The 20,314-nt window shown below is 39.1% G+C and overlaps 1 protein-coding gene across 1 annotated transcript in view; it reads left to right on the top strand.

Moving 5' to 3' along the window:
- FBN1 (fibrillin 1) overlaps positions 1 to 20,314 on the top strand; it is a 231,190-nt gene that overhangs the window by 143,835 nt on the left and 67,041 nt on the right. Inside the window, exons 19-32 of the mRNA XM_079768479.1 lie at positions 472 to 597; positions 2,538 to 2,663; positions 3,478 to 3,597; positions 3,695 to 3,832; positions 4,707 to 4,757; positions 6,367 to 6,492; positions 7,506 to 7,733; positions 9,696 to 9,821; positions 9,924 to 10,052; positions 10,859 to 10,984; positions 11,095 to 11,220; positions 12,447 to 12,569; positions 13,632 to 13,757; positions 15,704 to 15,829. Of these exons, the coding sequence (XP_079624605.1) occupies positions 472 to 597; positions 2,538 to 2,663; positions 3,478 to 3,597; positions 3,695 to 3,832; positions 4,707 to 4,757; positions 6,367 to 6,492; positions 7,506 to 7,733; positions 9,696 to 9,821; positions 9,924 to 10,052; positions 10,859 to 10,984; positions 11,095 to 11,220; positions 12,447 to 12,569; positions 13,632 to 13,757; positions 15,704 to 15,829 (1,797 nt within the window). The remainder of the gene's footprint in view (positions 1 to 471; positions 598 to 2,537; positions 2,664 to 3,477; positions 3,598 to 3,694; positions 3,833 to 4,706; positions 4,758 to 6,366; positions 6,493 to 7,505; positions 7,734 to 9,695; positions 9,822 to 9,923; positions 10,053 to 10,858; positions 10,985 to 11,094; positions 11,221 to 12,446; positions 12,570 to 13,631; positions 13,758 to 15,703; positions 15,830 to 20,314) is intronic.

The raw sequence follows: 20,314 nt of genomic DNA, 5'->3' as shown, positions 1-20,314 counted from the left end.
ATTTTAATTTGAGCTTGAGGATATTATTACAAGAGTTTGAGCCATGAGAATGACAGTCACCTTGTTTTGAGGTTAAGTCTGGTGGCAATGTGGAAGGTGGATGGGAGACAGACAGCAGGTGGCAGAGAGACCAGTTGTAGGGACTTGGGCTCTGCTTTTGATTCACTTTTCCATCTTGGTGTTTGGATCAGAAGCCAGGAGGTCTCCTTCAGTTTGATTAAGGATTGGAAATCTTGTAAGTCCAGGTCAGAAGCCAGTTCCTCTCATAGACTAAGGGAAGGAAGATTTGACTCAGGATATCTTATTTGACTATGAAAAAGGGATCAAAGTTTTTTTATCAAACTGTCACTGTTTTGTTTTTTGTTTTCTTTTCACAAGATCCTAAGGTCATTACATTTATTGTAATGTTATCTTTTGACAGTTCATTTGGTATTTAGAATGTTATTGATTTTGGACTCTTTTGTGGTGCAGATATAAACGAATGTGCGTTAGATCCTGACATTTGTCCAAATGGAATTTGTGAAAACCTCCGTGGGACCTACAAATGTATATGCAATTCAGGATACGAAGTGGATTCATCTGGGAAAAACTGTGTTGGTGAGAAGTTTCCCCTGTTTTCTAAGATGTTCCGTGCACATTGCTTTCCTCCTTTTGATGCTTTGGAGGAAACTACTCATGAAGGACTTCAGGGACTGGGCATGTGGATGCTCTACACTTTGGGTGACAGCCTGGTCCATCCATGTCTTGGTGGACAAAAATTTATGTAGCTGAATTTTGATAATTTATGAATAATAATGTAGCAGATTCAGTCCTTAAAAGAGGAGCTCCTTAGGTACATAAAATGCAAACACTGAACCATTCCGGGATGGCTACGAAGGCATCCCTAATTTTTACCATGAAGCAGCTCTTCTCCCAACCACATTTTAGGATTAATCAGAGAAAACCCAGCTTATTTTCAGTAATAACTGCTCTCTGTTAAGTTTAACAAATATCATTTTTATGCTCTAACAATCCTAATGAAGGTACCAGCCAGTAACTAAATAAATCCTTTGGTTGAGAAAAAAATGGTCAACAGAGACACCATTGTTTTCTTCTTCAGCTTCTCCAGTTGCCTAGACTAGTATCTTCTGAAATGTAGTGTCCGTTCTGTGGTGTAGTGACATACTGCCTCCGGTTTCCTGAAGTTCGGCTTCTAAAACCAGAATATTTAGACTTGTGAAAATATGCCAAAGCATACCCAAACCAAAATGTAAGATGGTGAACCTTTTTTATTTGTAAGCAAAACACATTTTACCTCAAAGCAAACATACTTTCATGAAGTGGGATGAAAATTAGTAGTCTTTAAGATAAACAGGAGACCTAAAGTATATTTTTTACTTTATGAAAGCCATTTAGGGCTTAGAGGTGGGTGTTTACTTTCTTCTGCCTTTAGGGTTATGTACGTATGTATGTATTTATGTATTTTTATCCCTACCTGAGGATATTTTTTTTACTGGTTTTTAGAGAGAGAAAGAGGTTAATGGTTGTCTCCCATGTGCATCCCGATGGAGGAGGATGGGACCCACAACCTTGTGGTGTATGGGATGACACTTCAACCAACTAAGCCAACCAGGTTTATTAGTGGTATTTTAGGGGTAGGGTTTGAAATGTACTGTTCTAAGGTGGTCAGTCAGTTGCTGGAAATGTAATAATTTATAGATGCTACAGATTGAAATAAACAAATGTCCTGTTCATTCTTTTAACACACCATCTAGCAAGTGTCAACTACCTATTGGGTAATGGACTCAACTATCTCCCATCTAGCCATTAGGGAATCATCATATGTTCTGATCCTAGGAAAAAAAAGTTTCTCCCATATGTCCTTGGGTGTCAGCTGTTTTATTTGTCATGTTTCTTCCTTTACTATTTGTAGTCCTCTGGTGTTGGAGAGCTTGATGAAATACTGGGACCCCTCCCAAGAAACTTGTTGCCTTTGAGTAGACAAATAGTGCTTTAATTTATAAGAGGAATGGGATTAAATTATATTATATAGAACTTCACTCCCTTGAACAAGGAACAATGGTCATGCCAATTAAGTTTTTTATTATTACTAGAGGCCCAGTGCATGAAATTCGTGCACTCAAGGGGGGATCCCTCAGCCCAGCCTGCACCCTCTTGCAGTCTGGGAGCCCTTAAATGATGTCCGATTGCCAGCTTAGGCCTGCTCCCTGCCCAAGCCGTCAGTAGGACATCCTTAGCGTTGCCATGGAGGCAGGGAGAAGCTCCCACCACCGCCACTGTGCTCACCAGCCGTGATTTGCATATTAGCCTTTTATTAGAGAGGATGCTATATAGGACTGTTTTAATATTGACCATCTCTGAAATATCCATAACTTGTCCCTGGCCTTTGTTATTACAAACATTCTTTCCAAAGCTCATTCAGCCTAATTGTTTGAATTAATCATATCATTGTGACTTTGTAAACCCAACTAAAAGAGCAAAGAAGTTGCATGCAAGGGAAGGGCTCTTTTAAAAGTTCATTTTCATTGGTTTTCCAGATATTAATGAATGTGTATTGAACAGTCTACTTTGTGACAATGGACAATGTAGGAACACTCCTGGAAGTTTTGTCTGTACCTGCCCCAAAGGATTCATATACAAACCTGATCTAAAAACCTGTGAAGGTAAACTACATTTTTTTTGTTCTTATACTACATACTTTGCTTTCTTTTGTATTGCCACTAGAAAGCCATGAAAATAAATTAGAGTCACTGCTATTTTAGATAATTATGCCCCTTCAGTTGAGAATCTGTGGTCCTAAATGGCACTTGTATCCACGTTGCAAGCTATTGGTGGTACTTACCTGCAATTCGCATATTATTTGTCCTTTATTCTTAGTTTAAGTACCTTTTAAAAGCATTCATTTTGCATTTGCCTGCTATTGGCATTTTATTAGCTATCATTTAATAGATGCAGAAGACATTACATATATGTTGTTTGAGTTCATTATTCAGAAATCACACTTACAGATTTCCTGAATAAAAATATTCATCCACGTATCAGATTCTGTACCATAGAGACTTGCTTAATTATTATTTTTGGCATTCCATCTAGTCTAGAAAAAATTTATTTAGGCCAGCTTTACTATCTAATGAAGAATTTATGATAGCCATTGAGGCCAAAGTTTCCATATTCATTCATGCTAGAGTGAAAAACAGACTAGAGTGAAAAACAGACCCAGAGACAGAAACATCGATCAGACCATCAAACCTCAGGGAAGGTAGGGGAGGGTGGGGGTAAGGGGAAGAGATCAACCAAAGGACTTGTATGCATGCATATAAGCCTAACCAATGGACACAGACAACAGGGGGGTGAGGGCATGAGTGGGGGGATGGGGGGGTAATGTGTGGATAAGGACACATATGTAATAACTTAATCAATAAAGAAATTTAAAAAAGACTAGTGTTTAGCAGTGATATAGAGCTGTTTTTGTTTCAGATATCGATGAATGTGAATCCAGTCCTTGCATTAATGGAGTATGCAAAAACAGCCAAGGCTCTTTTATCTGTGAATGTTCTCCTGAAAGTACTTTGGATCCAACAAAAACCATCTGCATAGGTATTTATCTTCCTGAGAATGATTTCCTGGTGTTTACCAATGCTGCTGTATTGAAGTACCTATTAAATATTATCTCTCCATCCCCCCCCCCCCACAGAAACCATCAAGGGCACTTGCTGGCAGACTGTCATCGATGGGCGGTGTGAGATCAACATCAATGGAGCCACCCTAAAGTCTGAGTGCTGTTCCTCCCTTGGCGCTGCCTGGGGGAGCCCCTGTACCATATGCCAAGTCGGTAAGTGAAATGGGAGCTGTGGCCCCTGTGCCCATCTCACTGGTCACTTTGCTTAGAAAAGGGAAGCCTAGTACTTTGTGCACTTAGGCTCACGTGAGGATTTTAGAAGGTTTAATTCTGATGACTTCAATAAAACATATTACTGAATAGGAAACCAAGAGAAGTATCAAAACAATAATTTCAGGTAATTTGGCAATTTATTGTTTTCTGTCACCACATTGTAATACAGTTAGCTGGTGTTGCTTTCCTGGACCAGCAATTCCTATTGGCTCTCTGGAGAATCTTGGGACTAGGGGTTCTGAGCCTTTTATAGGTGCACATTTTCTTCCAAAAAAAAATTGAGTAACATAAAGAAATCAGTATTCACGACTAAATTTCTAAGTCTGTTGCAAAGCTGAGGTCTGGGACACTTGCTGATAATTTTGTTGATTCAACGTTTGAGTATATAAATGCATGCATTTACATAGTGTGAATGCTGCAGGGCACGATATATTCAAGTTCTAGACTTTGGTTTCCAAATTCATGTTACAGTAATCCCATAGTTTGATTCCTATGTTAGGGCTAATAGCAAGAGAGAAATCTAGTCAGTTTCCTTCTTGGTCCTCAATGTAACATGATCTTTAGGGCACCTTGGGGTCTTTTTGGATATCTCACAGGAACTGAGCTTTATTTAAGGATACATTTCATTATTATTCTTTTTCTCTTATGCAGTTTCAGAAACACTTCATTATCTCAGACTTACTCATAGTGACAAAATGTAATTCATGTTCCTGGTCCTCTTTCGTGTTTCTTATACGAGGTCATAACTACAAAGTCTGGATATTGTTATCTCAAATTTGTTTTTTGTTTTTGTTTGTTTGTGGGTTTTTTACAGATCCCATATGTGGTAAAGGCTATTCAAGAATAAAAGGAACACAATGTGAAGGTATTTATGATTATTTATAAACCATAAATTTCTGTGTGCTTGAAGAATGCTTGTGTTAACTTGGACTGGATAAAGATGTCATGTAACTTCACAATGAGAAATATGCTGCAGAGAAATAAAATAATGAGAACTGCAGAGCATAACAGATGTTAATTTCACAAGCATATATATGCTCTTGCCAGTTTCAAACTACTATGGCCAGAGTACAGGGTGGCTGAGAATGTAGGCTGACCATGGTTTGAATTGACTGCCCTTTCAAAATGCTGTATATCAAGAAGATAAAACAGGAGGTCTTTAATGGGGCTGTAAAATTTGCCTTTTTCTGGGTTTGTCCTATTTTTTGTTGTTTGTTTGTTTCATCACATATGATTTAGAAAGACACACTTAGCTGCATTATTTTTGAAAATATACATGGATTAATCTCTAGTTTGCCATGATTCTTTCTCCTGGAGTCCCAGATAGACATAGGTCAGGGTGACTAACACAACCTGACATGACACAGCAGCTGAACAATTTTAAAAACAGCAATTAGTCCCATATGTGGGATGAAATGCAATTTCTTCCCTGCTAAAATAAAGAGGAAGACTATAACCCCCACCCAAGGTCTTGCTTTCCAAATAATGACTGAATTCTTTGGCCTTTCTTTGGTCCAGACCCACAGTTAATAACTTATCTGACCTAAGCAGCACATTTTTGTATACAAGTGGCCAGAACAAAAAAAAAATACCCAAAAAGGTAAAATTTCCCCTTCCCATTTATCTCTCTTACAAGGAAAGATCAGGAACATTTTTTTCAGCATCCCTATTTGAGAAATATTTCTTCTAAATAGAGACACTATGTGTGAATTTCTTAACCAATGCTCCATGTTTTTGACATTGGCAAGTAAGTGCCTTTCTTTGGTTTAATTTGATGGTGAATATTTTTCCAAATTAAGTGCAGAGAACATACTGCTTTGCATTAAGCAAACTGATACAGAAGGGCACATTTGAGAGAGAGTCGGTGAATGATAAAAGGATGAACACGAGCATCTTTTGACTCTCCCCAACTCAAACTGGGACCACCAAGGTTTTGACACAACAGTGAGACCATTGCTGAGGTAGAACCAGTAATACACTCCTGGGGACTTCTCAGCACTCTCAAAAGGGAATCTTTTTACCAGCCCTACATATTCCTCAGTAGGATTTTTTCCCACGCCCACGTTTAAGCTCTATTCTTTGCCAGTTTGAAAGACCGGGTTTCTGTTTCTCTACTTACTTCCAAACATCTGGTCTCATAAAGCTAATTACCTGGTTCCTGGGAGCCTTACCTGAGATAGTCACAGTACCCAGAGCTGTCTCCAAGACTTCACACCAGCTCCCTGTCTCTTCAACTCAGAAATCACTCCTGAGACCAGTGGACAAACTCATATCTTTAGCAGCAGGTGGGCTCTGTTTGTTGCTATTCAGACAGCCCAGAAATTCTACCTAAACTATTTGGAAGCAAACTAATTTTGCGATCTTGTCAGGTTCAAATGGCCTTTTCTGTTATGAGAATACTTATGATTTCATGAATGGAAGAAAGTAGAATGATGTTACAGATATATTAACTTCATGCTTGCTTTCCTTCATAGATATCAATGAATGTGAGGTGTTCCCAGGAGTATGCAAAAATGGCGAATGTGTGAACTCCAAGGGATCATTTAAGTGCCAGTGCCCCAATGGGATGAGTTTGGATTCCACTGGGAGGATCTGCCTGGGTAAACACAGAACTTATTACCTTTCTAGTGATCATTCCTTAAAGATTATTAATGCTTCAGTTAATAAGATAGAGCTGAATATTTGGTTCCACGTACAGATACACGCATCCCAAATTCAGCATTTCCGTTAGGATCCATGGTGGTTTTCTGGAAAAAGAGCTTTCCCTAACTGAGGCTCTTTGTTTATTCTTTATCGAAAGAGTAGAGAACGTGTTAGTGGAGTGAATTGTATGTAACTGTTCCTTCAATCATTATCACCTTAGTTATTATTCCAGAGCTCTTAAATCCACCCCCATGTCATGGGCTCTAAGATGTGAGGTGAATGGTGGGGAGAATACTTTCAATTAAAAAAACTATAACTCATACCTGCTAGGCCTGTCCTCCTATTGGCCAGGCGGACAGGTGCTTGCAGGAAACTTTTGTGGGTATCAGGAAAGAGAGGGAATATCATGCCTTATGTTTTAATTACCCTTTACAATTTTCAGATGCATAATCTCATTTGTCGCATTGTCTCAGACAAGCAGACTTCTTAGTCACAGAATAGGACCAAATTCTAGGTCTTCTGACCTCTGGTCTGCTATTCTTTCTATTCTTCCTCATAATCCCATGAATTTGGGGTTGGAGCTAGATGTACGCCACGTGTATCCAGAAGAATGTGTACACGAACACATGTTGAAGTGAAAGGAATACTTGAGAAGAGGAGTGAATGGCTTTTCTTTGCTGTTTTTCCTCATTTTGGAGTTTACCAGTCCATCTCTCCAAAATGAAGTGGATCAGAGGAAAAGGGGCTGGGGCCAGATCAGATGTTCTCCAAAGAGAGAGTGTAGTTTGCTTTTAGCCTGAGAAGAGATGGCAAGACCTCATGGCCGATATGCATTGGTAACCAGCATGTCTGTGAAAACATCTCCCCCAAGCACATTGCGGGATTTCTTAGAATACTGCTCCTCCCATAGAATTATCAGAAAAAGTGAACACAGAGTAGCTCTCCTCATGCTCCCTCTGCTCTCTGGCAGATATCCGCATGGAAACCTGCTTCCTGAGATACGACGACGAGGAGTGCACTCTGCCCATTGCCGGCCGCCACCGCATGGACGCCTGCTGCTGCTCTGTGGGGGCGGCCTGGGGTACGGAGGAATGTGAGGAGTGTCCCGTGAAAAACACGCCTGAGTATGAGGAGCTCTGCCCCAGAGGACCCGGATTTGCCACAAAAGAAATTACAAACGGAAAACCTTTCTTCAAAGGTACAATGGTTTCAGTGGTTGGTTGCCCTTTCTTTTAGACCAACAGGATACATTTGCATGAGCCCAGAGTTCTACCAGTGGGATTATGAGTACCGTCAATGTGGTCATTCCTCCATCATCTCAGCATACATTTTTTGCTTCCTGAATGATCTGTAACCAAACGTTCACTCTGTAGTGGGTTTTGTTTTTTTTTTCTATATCTCAGGATTTCCTGAGGTTGCTTGCCTCACCCATCTAGCCATTATTAAGTGTTAAAGTAGATTTTAATGCTACCCTAAGCCAAACATGAATGAAAGGAAATGGGAAAATTGTATGCCATCTGCTAAAGCCACATGAGAAGACCTTTTATCTGCTGATTTGAGCGTCCATGTCTCTGCAGTCCACCTGAGTATAGATAATGGAGGGTGAATGGCATGAGAAACCCAGCAGCAGATCCTCTTTGTCCAAATGTAGCGAAACTCATTCCTGTGGCAGACACACTCCAAGGACAGGATATTTTATTATTTCAGTTTATTATGCTATAATCTAAAATTCATGCAAAAAAACAAGAAGTCGCAGATTTAATCTAATTCCAATTTGATTTAAGTTTTTGCACACAATGAAACAGAGCTTGTTTACGTTAGCATATGGAAAAATCATAATTGGTTACTCAGAATTCCGACTATTCAGAGAGGCTCAGCTTATGTTCCCAGTATAGTTTTGTGTTGGTTGCCCATTGTGTCTGGTCCTAGTTATTATACTTCATAATTGAATCAGATGGGAAATGAGTATATAAATACCAGTTAACTATCTTTATGGAAAAATGTGTAGACTTTTTTTTTCCTACTGAGCATTTTATCCAAGAAGCTCTGGGATTTAAAATTGTTGTGTCTAGAAAGATGGTTTCTAGATGGCCCTGTTAAATGTCTCTTAAGTAAATTTAAAGGAACTTGAGTGATTTGCTTCCAAAGGCTGTGGGAATCCATTGCCACAGAAGGACTTGATGTTCTTGAGATTTAATCTGCCCGTTCTGTCTCTCATGACACTACGCAAAAATTAACTTGTATTTGTTGAGCTTTAGGTCTTACTTGGGAAAGTCTCCTAAAAGGGTAAACTCAGATTACACATTACAGAAGTTGTCTCCTAATATATATATAAAAAAAACTCTTTTACTTATACTAATGAAACTCTATGGCTATATAATATTGATAAAATATTTTAAATAGTATACATTATTTCCAAATAATTTAAATTAGAAATGACGTCTTCTTTGAAATTCTTGTATTTTGGGCATATCCAAAAACAAATGAAAAAGCATAAATGAATATCTTATTTCTCTACACCAGCAATGTTCAACCAGTGTGCCTCAAGGATTCTTAAAATATGCAATATCTGACTACTTAGTCAGGGGCACTAACCTCTTTTCCCTGAGATTGTCAAATTAAAAAATGACAACAGCCAACACAATAATAGCCATCTGGTGTGAATGAATCAAAATTATACCTATTTTTTTTTTGTCAGATCAGCCAAGAATGTATTATTTTTTTTGGTTTACCATAGAATTTTAGTGTAATTACTTTATATGTGCCAGGAGATGAAAAAGGATGAAAATCTTTGCTCTACACACTCAATTGGTTGTTGTGCGGCAATATATGCTAATAATCTTCTATATGCTTTAAGTATAAACACTAGTGGTTTGGACCATTCATTCAGCAAATAGTTAAATGTTCAGTGTGTATCAGGCTGGATTCTAAAAGTCCAAATAAACACACTCCTTACTTCTCTGATAATGCTTTCTAAAACAGAAGTTTAAAAGACTAGAAATGTGTACACAGTCATATTTCTCATGGATCATCACACAGTCTTTAAAATGTATATTGCCAAGACCTTATATCAAGACCCTCCAGCCTCCTGGGTTTAATACGGTGGGATGGAGACCTATTGGTTACTCACAACTTTTCACACATTTTATTTTTCTTGAAGATATCAATGAATGCAAGATGATTCCCAGCCTCTGCACCCATGGCAAGTGCAGAAACACCATTGGCAGTTTTAAGTGCAGGTGCGACAGTGGCTTTGCTCTTGACTCTGAAGAACGGAACTGCACAGGTCAGTGAGGGGGCTCACCTTGGAGGGACAACCGTTAGACTCTTCATCTTTATGCCACAAGAATGAAGGCTATCCTGATACTCACTTGCTGCTTTTGTGCAGACATTGATGAGTGCCGCATATCTCCCGACCTCTGTGGCCGTGGCCAGTGTGTGAACACCCCAGGGGACTTTGAATGCAAGTGTGACGAAGGCTATGAAAGTGGATTCATGATGATGAAGAACTGCATGGGTAAGTGTGTGCCCGTTTGATCAGCGCAGGAAAGAAAGGATTCCAAGCGGCTTTGAGGACTCATGGCCCATGGCTCGGCTTCTTCCTGTTTCCCCAGTGCTCTGCTCTCCTGACCAGTGAGTCTGGAACCAGTCTGTGGCAGTGGGAGACTGGCATGTGGGAGAGCTGAGGGAATTCGTGCTGCGGGGTGGTGGGTGGCCTCCGACACCAGTTATGGGTCCCAGACAAGTGAGTGTAAAACCTAGAATAGACACCCCAGGGAAGAGAGAACAATTCAAACATAAGTTATATTCAAGATCACATTATAACGTCTCTGCCCAATATTCCTAGAAAAGGAGATTAATTAAGCTGGTTGCATTAAATCAGGGCCCCTAGAAACAATAATCCTGAGATGGAGATTATTTTGAGGGAGTGCTCTCAGGAGGAGCCTGAAGAAATAAGGGAGGCAGGTGAGGGAAGGAGAAGAGAGGCAGACTTCAGCCTTACCAGGCTTCCACAGGTGACTCGGGAGTGTGAATGGCATCGGAGAATTGTCCTACCTTGAAACAAGGAGGCCAATATTTTCTGTTTCCACATCAGTTCAATCAACTATTGGCCATGGGTGGCCGCCAGCAAGGGAGAGAAATACAATATCTCACCTCCCAGATATTTCTGAGTGAAATGCACAGCAGTTCTTCAAGAAGGAATCTGTGAGCCATTAGCGGCCAGGACACCCAGAAATGGGGTGATGAGTACACTGGCCTGGGCATGGGGACCTGGGCAGGACACCACCAACATCTTCAACACGGGTCGTTTCCATTTTGCAGATATTGACGAGTGTCTGCGAGATCCCCTCCTGTGCCGAGGAGGCGCTTGCCTGAACACCGAGGGAAGTTACCGCTGTGAATGTCCTCCTGGTCATCAGCTGTCCCCCAACATCTCAGCGTGTATTGGTAAGGAGGAAGACTTCAGACCACTTACTTGTGGTCAGTCATTCAACCCACGTCTCTGCCAGAGTCCGAAGCTGATGGCTGGCCGTTTGCTCTTCCTATTTTCTTCACAGACGTCAACGAGTGTGAACTGAGTGCCAACCTCTGTCCCAATGGCCGCTGTGTGAACCTCATCGGGAAATATCAGTGTGCCTGCAACCCTGGTTATCATTCAACTCCCGACAGGCTGTTTTGCGTGGGTAAGTTCTATACAGTACATTGGTTTATATTTTATTTTATTAGTCTCTTTCTAAAGCACGCAAGCCATGTTCTCAGAGTTCTGCTCCCATCACTAGTGACCTTTACTTAATCTTTCTTGTTTCCCTGTAAGTAAAAGTCTTTTCCTTGTGGCTTACAATCTTCAGATATCACCTCGTTGTGTGTTTAAAGAGCAGCTAAGAGAGAGCTATGGAGTGTTTTAGTTCTAACAAGTATAGTTTGACCCATGCTGCTTTAATGGTGAATGGTAGCATATGCTCTGTTTACACATATGCCTAACCAGGCAAATCAGCACGTGATTACTAACCCCCTGAAATAATGAAGCATGGTGAGTGCTGTGAAAAAGACCAAAAACAAAACAAAACAAAACAAAAAAAACATAGGGTGTAATCTCTGCCCTTAGGTGGTTTAGATCAGCTGAGAGGTTTCAAAGAATAATTATTCGAAAGAAGACTATGATATCTTACCCAGAAGGAGGCCCTGTCTGGCACTCCTTAAAGAGGGGGTTTTGTGGGACAAGCCTTTTGCTTTGTGGCTGGCCTTCTGTAGGGTTCGTCGTGCTGGAAAGAGTGGCTCAGAAAACCCTGTGGCTTTATTATGCCCAGAGTCAAAGTGAAACTTTGTGGAAACTGCCAGTTTTTGCCTGGTTTGGGGTGTACATCATGTGGAACTGCCAAGTCTCACATGGTTTCTACCCAAAGTCATAAATCAGCCCAAAAATTCTCCTGAAATATGGCCCAGGACAACTCAGAACTCTAACTCAAGTTCTTGAAAGGTTTAGAACTTCAGCCAGTCAAAGCGAATGTCAAGTTTATAACTGAATCTATGACCCAGAGAATTTCACTCATGTTGTCATTGTCATATATGTTCTCATAGCCCCTAGCATTTGTCCTACATTGCATGTGGCACACTGCGTATTGTGTAATTAATTGTTTATCTAATTCTCCAGCTGCAGTTCAGCATTATGAGGGTAGGTCTTGTATCTGTCACATTCACCATTAGATTCACATCTCTAGCACACAGTAGGTGTGTAGTTCATATTTTTTGAGGGAATCAAGCAATGTGGTGACTTCCAGTTGCCCTAGGATGTTCTTCGTTTGTTTGTTTGTTTGTTTGTTTGTTTTCCTTGACCCATGCCTAGAAATTATAAACACATGCCATGATCATAAACACAGAAAAAGGTAATATTATTTTTATTGTTTTTTAGACATTGACGAATGCAGCATAATGAATGGTGGTTGTGAGACCTTCTGTACAAACTCTGAAGGTAGCTATGAATGTAGCTGTCAGCCGGGATTTGCACTGATGCCCGACCAGAGGTCATGTACTGGTAAGTAGGTTTTAGCCTCCTGGGAAATAACAGGTCCCTTTATAGAGTAGTTTGGTGCCTGGACTGTGGAGTTAATAGTCCTGAGTCCAGATCTTTGTTTTGTTACATATTCTAGCTGTGTGTCCTTGATAAAGATCCTTCGCATAAGATTTCTCATCTATAAAACAGGGTCAGATTGCCTATGTGGAAGAGTAAGTGCAGCACTTAGTGTAGTATCTGGCACATGCTCAACCAGTGGAGGCTAAAAATAGTGTCTCCATTGATCAGAATTTTGAAGAATCTGATCTCAACTTACTTCAGTGCTCATCAGGGTGTGTTGCCTGTACCAGCAGCATCAGCCTCACCTGAGCATGTGTTAGAAATAAAAAATTTTAGGCCCCACCCCAGACCTACTGAATCGGAGACTCCTGGGGATAGAGCACAGTAATCTGTTTTCATAAGCTCTCCAAGTGATTTGGATGTGAGAAATGCTGGTCTAATTTATACTTCTCGATATATCATCCTGGGCTAGAAGAGCCATGTAGGCATCTAGAGGTGAAAAATGAAGTGGGTAATATAGGTACTGATTTTGGCTTGGGTTAAGAAGAGAACTTAGGTATAGAGACCAAAAGTATTTTATCTGACCTAGAAAAATCTCCCTGAAAAGCCCTAAATATATATTTTGCTATAAAAAGTAAATGTTGAAAATATTTTTACTAAAATTACATCTGAGTAGATATGCTTATTAACTAGTTTTCATTTTAAAAATATCAATAAAACAGAAGATGATAGACTTTAGGAATAAAAAATAGGATTCATAATCATTTTTGAATGATAAATTCATATTAGAGATAAAAATTGCTAATTAAATGATGGACTTTTAAGTGGATGTGGACCTTGATCTTAAACAGTATGTTGGAATCTTGAAAATTGTTCTCTCCTGAAAGCATGTTCTATGGAAAGCTTCATTTGGTTTTGAGAACTAATTCTCTAATGCAAGTAGGCTGAGTCCATTCAACTTGGGTCACTGAATTAATAGAACCAATATCAACAACAGGTCATTGTTGGTTTTATTCTCTACAGATATTGATGAGTGTGAAGATAACCCCAATATCTGTGATGGTGGTCAGTGTACCAACATACCTGGGGAGTACAGGTGCTTGTGTTATGATGGATTCATGGCATCTGAAGACATGAAGACTTGTGTAGGTAAGCAAAGAAAACAGAATTTTCCATTTTCTCTGATTATTCACAAGTACTGTTAAATTACATAAATGTTAGTTTGGGTAGCTGATAGATCCTATATGGGAAGTAAGGATATTTAGGGGTATAAAGCCAATATTCCAAAACTGGCATTTCAAAAAGCAACTTCCTAGTGACTGTGATATGATGCTCAGATATGTTATGTGGACTGAGCTACAGTTGGTCAACTCCAGATAGAGTTGATTTTGTCTATGCATTATTTCTGTCCATTTAGCCCTCCTGCTATAATTAGAGTTTAGGCTTTTAAAATGTTTAAAAGCAAGCAAAATTTATTTCTGACAAAATGCAATAGCTCTAGAATTGATTGTATTTGTTTTAGAGTTTCTATTGCTATGTATTAAAATTTGTTAAACTTTTCTGCAATATCTAATCTGCCTTTAATTCTGTTCAGTATGTTTTTTTTATTTCAGACATCATTTTCATCTCTAAAATTTTATTTAAGTATTTTTAATACTTCTGTGTCTCTATTTGATATGTTCAATCATTCCTCTAGCTTTTGAACATATGGGTTACAGTTATAATAACCATTTTAATGTCCTGGTTTACTAATTCTGTCATCTGTGTCAGTTCTGAGTCATTTCAGTAAATTGACTTTTCTCTTCATGATGGGTCATATTTTCCCGCTTCATGGAATGCCTGGTAATTTTTGATTGGATGCCAGACATTATAAATTTTTACTTACTAGGTGCTAGATATTTTTGGATTCCTAGAAATATTCTTGAGCTTTATTATGTAACTCAGTTATTTGGAAACAGATTGATCCTTTCAAAATCTTGCTTTTACGCTTTTAAGAGAAGTTAGTTTTGGGCTAATTTTGCTCCATTACGGTGGCAAGATCCTTCTGGATACCCTACCCAAACCCCTGTGAATTCTGGGATATTCCAAACTGGTAGGTCCAGGCCTTCCGTGAACGCTGATGATTGTTTCCTCTAATTCCTGTGGGTGGTACTTCCCCCAGCTTCCAGTAGTTTCCTTGGATGAATCCACTGATCATTACTCATCTGAATATTGAGTGGGCCCCTTTGCAGGTATTTGGATGCTTTCTCACTGTGCAGTTTCCATCTGTCCCTTGCTCTTCCCTGTGAACTCTAGTGACCTGGGCCTTTCAGGAATTCTAGCTTCACCTCCTTGACCCAGGGACACTACCTGGTTCCATCTGTCATCCCTTCTCTATGCCAGGGACTTAAAACTCTCCCTACATAGTAATCGGGGCTTCACAGAACTCATCCAGTTTGTTTTCTTTCTTTGAGATCACGGTCTTTTGATGCTTATATTGTCCTTTTGTTGCTTCAGATGGGAAGGTAAATTCTGTGCCAGTTACTCCATCTTGTCCAGAAGCAGGAATTTAAAATTGAAAATATTTAAATTGTATCACATTTATAGCTTCAGAAAACCCTTTCTGAATATCTGTGAAGTCCCAGAAATGAAAGTGAATGTCATAAAAAAGTAAATAACTTTAAATTTTGGGAAAAAGTGAAGTTTGTAACTGCCTACACTAAGACTACTATTTTATCTGTCCTCTCTTTAAAAATATGGAAACTAACTTGTTGGCATCATGCAAACTGAATTAAGTTTCATTTTGCAACATAATATGCTGTTTTGAAAAGTTTTCTAGACTGTCACATAAACAGGCTCTATACTTAGCCTAGAGTCAATCAGTTTCTTTGCTTACTTGACCTCCTTCCTATGGCCCAGATAAATTGCCAGTGTGCATGGCTAGCCTGAAATGTAGAAAGCACATGTGAATTGAGTTTCACAGATATGATGCATTTTTTGAGTGAAAGTATTTCATCCTTTCTAATTATTTAGCACAGTTGCATTATCTAGGGGGAAAAGTATTCACTGATATCAAACAAATGGTTATATGCATTAATGATATCTATGTTTTACAGATGTTAATGAATGTGACTTGAATCCAAATATCTGTCTAAGTGGAACCTGTGAAAACACGAAAGGCTCATTTATCTGCCACTGTGACATGGGATATTCAGGCAAAAAAGGAAAAACTGGCTGTACAGGTATGTTTTATAAATCAGACAATAAAACATTAAGTGGTTAAGAGACTGCTACCATAATTATAGATTAATACAAATTTTAGATCTACTAACATTTTAATTACATTATTAAGCATTTTGTATAACATTTTTTATTAACTTATTCTATACTTCTTTGAAATTTGTCTTACTATAGATTGGATCTAAGCTGAGAGTTTTTTCTTTATCTTTATCAAACAAGGCATATTGGATAAATTACCACTATAACACTATAAGTATCACACTTTTATGAGATTAAAAATCACATTTTATATCAAAGTAATTAACATGCTAATTACCAAACATTCATATCCCTTTACAGTTGTGCACCACATATATTGTTTAGGTCGTCAGACCACATCTACAACAGTGGTCCCATAAGATTATAATGGAGCTGAAAAATTCCCATTACCTAGAAATGTTGCTGTAGTAATGTTGTAGTTCAATGTCTTTGTGGTGATACTCGTGTGAATAAACCTACTGCACAGCCAGTCATATAACAGTACAGCACATCCAGTTACAGTAGGAGGCTGCACCATCTAGGTTTGTGTAAGTGCACTCTGGTGTTCGCACAACCACAAAAATTGCCTGACTATGCATTTCTCAGAACGTACCCATCATTAAATGGCACGTGATTGTATTAAAGCAAGCCTTTCTCAATAACCTCCACTGCCAACACTTTATTTAAGGTCATAACTTTTTAAAGAAGCATATCCTATAATTCAAATATTTCATCAATTCTCATCAGTCTTCTAGTTCCTTAAATTAGTGTGCTTTTGATGTATTAAGTGGCATTAGCCCAAATAAGTCTTTATTCTTGGGACTTAACAAATCTTATGTAGTGCTAATTAAGCCATTTTGTAATTTTGGTTGTCTAATACTAATAGCACAATAATACCAATAAGAAAAATCTTTCTACACCCAGCCAGGGTTGCTCAGTGGTTGAGCATCAAACCAGGAACCAAGAAAATCTTTTCACAGTATTTCTAGATTATTCTATTAAATGTCAAATGAAAGAGGTAATTCTTTGTGAGTGATTTTGTTTTGAAGTGTTTAGTTGTTATTTTCAAACTTGGGACAATGATGTGTTAAGTATGTAGAATAATGAGCAACATTTTTCAGTAATTATTTCTAGAACAGATTATGGCATATAACATAATTTAAAACATAATAGAGACCATGGTGAGCTTGAATTAGGTAACTGCATAATTTCTTTACAAATAACAGACTTTAATTCCAAATGCCAGTTTGGCAAGCCCCTGTGACTTAAAATGAACATTAAAATATTTTCAGATTGGCAACGTGGTAAGTGTACAGATCCTTTTCTAAACTATAACAGCATTTTCCAAGAAAACCCCCAAATATATTATCATTTTAAGCTGTGCAATAATACCAAGTTTCAAAGTTATAGATATACAAAATAACACCAATAATATTACCATTGGTTCAAAAATGGCAGATTCTAGCCAAATTATAAAAATAAGCATGAAGCTGGAATGCTTTCATCCTCACTATATTACTCTTCATATGAAGCATGGCTAGGGGTCCATTCTAATAGCACAGTGTTTAAAATATCAACTCCTCATGTGGTCTCTGGGATACAAATGATGCTTAGCTCACTACATCTATGGTGTAAGCTTTATTTTTAGCTTCCAGTATAAATACAGAACTTGGGATGGGGGGGGAGGGGTCTGGCAGGAATGAAGACAAAGGTAGGATAGTTTCATATTGCATTTTACTTAATAGAGACTAATGCCAATGTTTGGCTCAGTTGAACTCACTGAAATTCACCCCAGGAAATAGTGATGTTTAAGAAGAAAGAAGTTAATCTAATGGGATGCTCTTCAGCTATAAGAAAAAAAGATTTCTAGAATTGTATGCTCCAAATTCCGGCTAAGAGGGGCATGTGCAGAGGCCAATTATTTTAGGCCTTTCACCATGCAGACAGCTTACATTGTCATGCGATGTTAATTTTATTTTAGGTAAATGAGATATAATGCCCTTTGGCACAGTGCTTGACATTCAGTAGCCGGTCAATAAATAGTAGCTCCTGTTGTTATTGTAAAATGAGACATAGACAGTGTCTAGAAGCCATTTAATTGAAGACATAACTTCTAGTCTAACGAAATTCTATACTACTATTTACTGACACACACTTGAAGTCAGTTTCAAGGAAGAAAAGTCTTCCCCTTTATATTAAAAGGCTTGGTTTTAAGTGAGTTTGCACAGATACTGAGACTGTGGTGAGAAGAGCTGCGTACATCATATGAGGTAAGATGACACCAGTTTTACTTTACGAACAGCAATCTTTCAGTAAATTATGTGAACAGAAACAGAGATTTGAAGTCCAAGAAATTACTCTATCTCTTCCCAAGAGTCAACATCCACCTACTTTCAAATTATAGCCTAAGATGAATTTTAATTCCGTAAAACCCAGATAGCACTGTAGGGAGAAGACTCCGCTCCCATGGCCCCTTTGGTATCACAGCAGTGTGGCCTATGCTCTTCTCCTGGGAGGCAGAGGAACTCTGGATTTTATTCCTAGTTCTTCTACTGATTCCTGAGCTTGAAGAAATCATATAAGCATTCCCCTTGGGCGAACACCCTGCAGTGAAGTAGGGAAGGAGGGAGTGCATTCGGGGGGGAGAAAAAGAGGGCCTCTGTAAGTACTGTTATTAACAACCAAGGGTATCACATCTGATTGAAAATGACTTACACAAACAGGAATTGGCAGCACGTGTGGTATACTTAAAAACAAGTTTTAAAAATCTGAGCCAAAATACTTTTTAATCCCATGTAACTAGGGCTCTTTTAGCCTGCTTTTAGTTTAAAATTAGTGTCACTCCCAACTTAGAATACTAGCAGGTTACCTTGGTGATAGCCGTGTTAAACACAAGTGTTTATAATGTCCCAGGCAACTAATATAAATACAGATATGTTCTCGCCTAATGGGACAAGCAAGCCACACAACAAATAACAATGGAGGGCAGACCTGGAACTATGTTTTGATGAATATCTTATATATATTTCTATACAAGCATAATATGTATAATATACATAATATATATTTTTAAAATAAGAGCCTGTAGAGGAATTATAAAAATATGTATACTATTTCATAGGGAGGAACTTTGTGTCACGAGAACTAGAAAAATGTCCTCTGGGTTCCATTACAGCTTTGTCTAAATATTTCAGCTCCCTTGTCATTACTGATTGTTTCCATTTTAACAAATAAACATGTTTTCCCCCCCACCCCAATCACTTCAGCAGTGTTCAGAATCCACCCACTGACTTACATTCCCAGCCTACACAGATGTTAAGGGTTTCTTTTTTTCTCCATAAGCGTTGTCCAAATCCTAGGCTGAGGGGAATGTTCGATTTAATGGAGGGAGAAAGTACATTTGTTTGAATCTAGAACACAGCTCTCTGTCCCTGGCTTGAGGGAGCTTGCTGGGTTACAGTGTTTCTGTGGCCCCATGCAAGGCTTCTGCTGCTCATTTTGCCTACTTGTCATTAGACAACCAATCAGAAAGAGAAAAACTAGGTTGCTGCTGGATGCCACCCTTGGTGGGTCCTGGCTTTCACAAGCTCATTTGCAAGAACCTTCCACCCTCATGTGCTCACTCGATCACTTAGCAAGGTATGCCATTAACATCAGTTGTTTTGAGTTAAAATAGCAAGATTTCTTGGTAATTCCATTTCTCAAACTGTGTGCTTCTTTCTACCTGAGAAATGTTGCCAGTGGGTCCATGAGAGAGAAACATATACTTTAAACCACCAGCATTCAGTGACAATTTGCACCCACTTTCTTCCAGCTTCTTATCACCACTAATTGTCCTCTACTGGCTGTCAGCCTATGGAAACTCGGTGGGTGTTCAGTTAAATTGTCTTGGCTCCAAATTTGGATTCAAATGAAGAAATCCAAGTAACCTTCACGTTTGGCCTCTCCGTTCACTCAAACGTCCTATTCCCCAATGCCTAATCAAGGAGATGCCACAGTGTGGTAGCACGTGACTGCTGCCCAGATGGTGGGAATGCAGGTGTTTGTGTGGGTGATACAGCCTCTCCCTGTCTGACTGTCAGAGGCGGCCAAGCAGCTCAGAGCACAGCCCTTGTTTGAATGGCAGTGGAACACACCCAAGCCTGCGCCTGGGGTCTGCTCAGGCCACACCCTTGCCCTTCCAGGGAGCCCTGCAAATAGGACCTTTGAGTCTGTGGGGCAGCTCTGGTGGGGTTACGGACGGAGGCTGCAGTGTCAGCCCTAAGTTTGAATTCCCTTGCTTTCCTTGGCTTATGCTTTCTTCTTAATCTTAAAAAGGAATTTTCTGTCTGGAGCAAACTTGTGGGGGAAAGAGAACATTTGTACAGAAAGAGATGTTCTTGGCAAACGCGTGCTATGTTTCCTTCACATTACTGAAGACTAGAGCGTTGTAATTAGAATGCAGCATTTTTGTTTGCCTGTTTTTCTTA

The sequence above is a fragment of the Cnephaeus nilssonii genome (genome assembly GCF_951640355.1).
Source record: "Cnephaeus nilssonii genome assembly, chromosome: 4".
Classification (NCBI taxonomy): domain Eukaryota; kingdom Metazoa; phylum Chordata; class Mammalia; order Chiroptera; family Vespertilionidae; genus Cnephaeus; species Cnephaeus nilssonii.
This window is presented reverse-complemented; position numbering and strand designations above follow the sequence as displayed.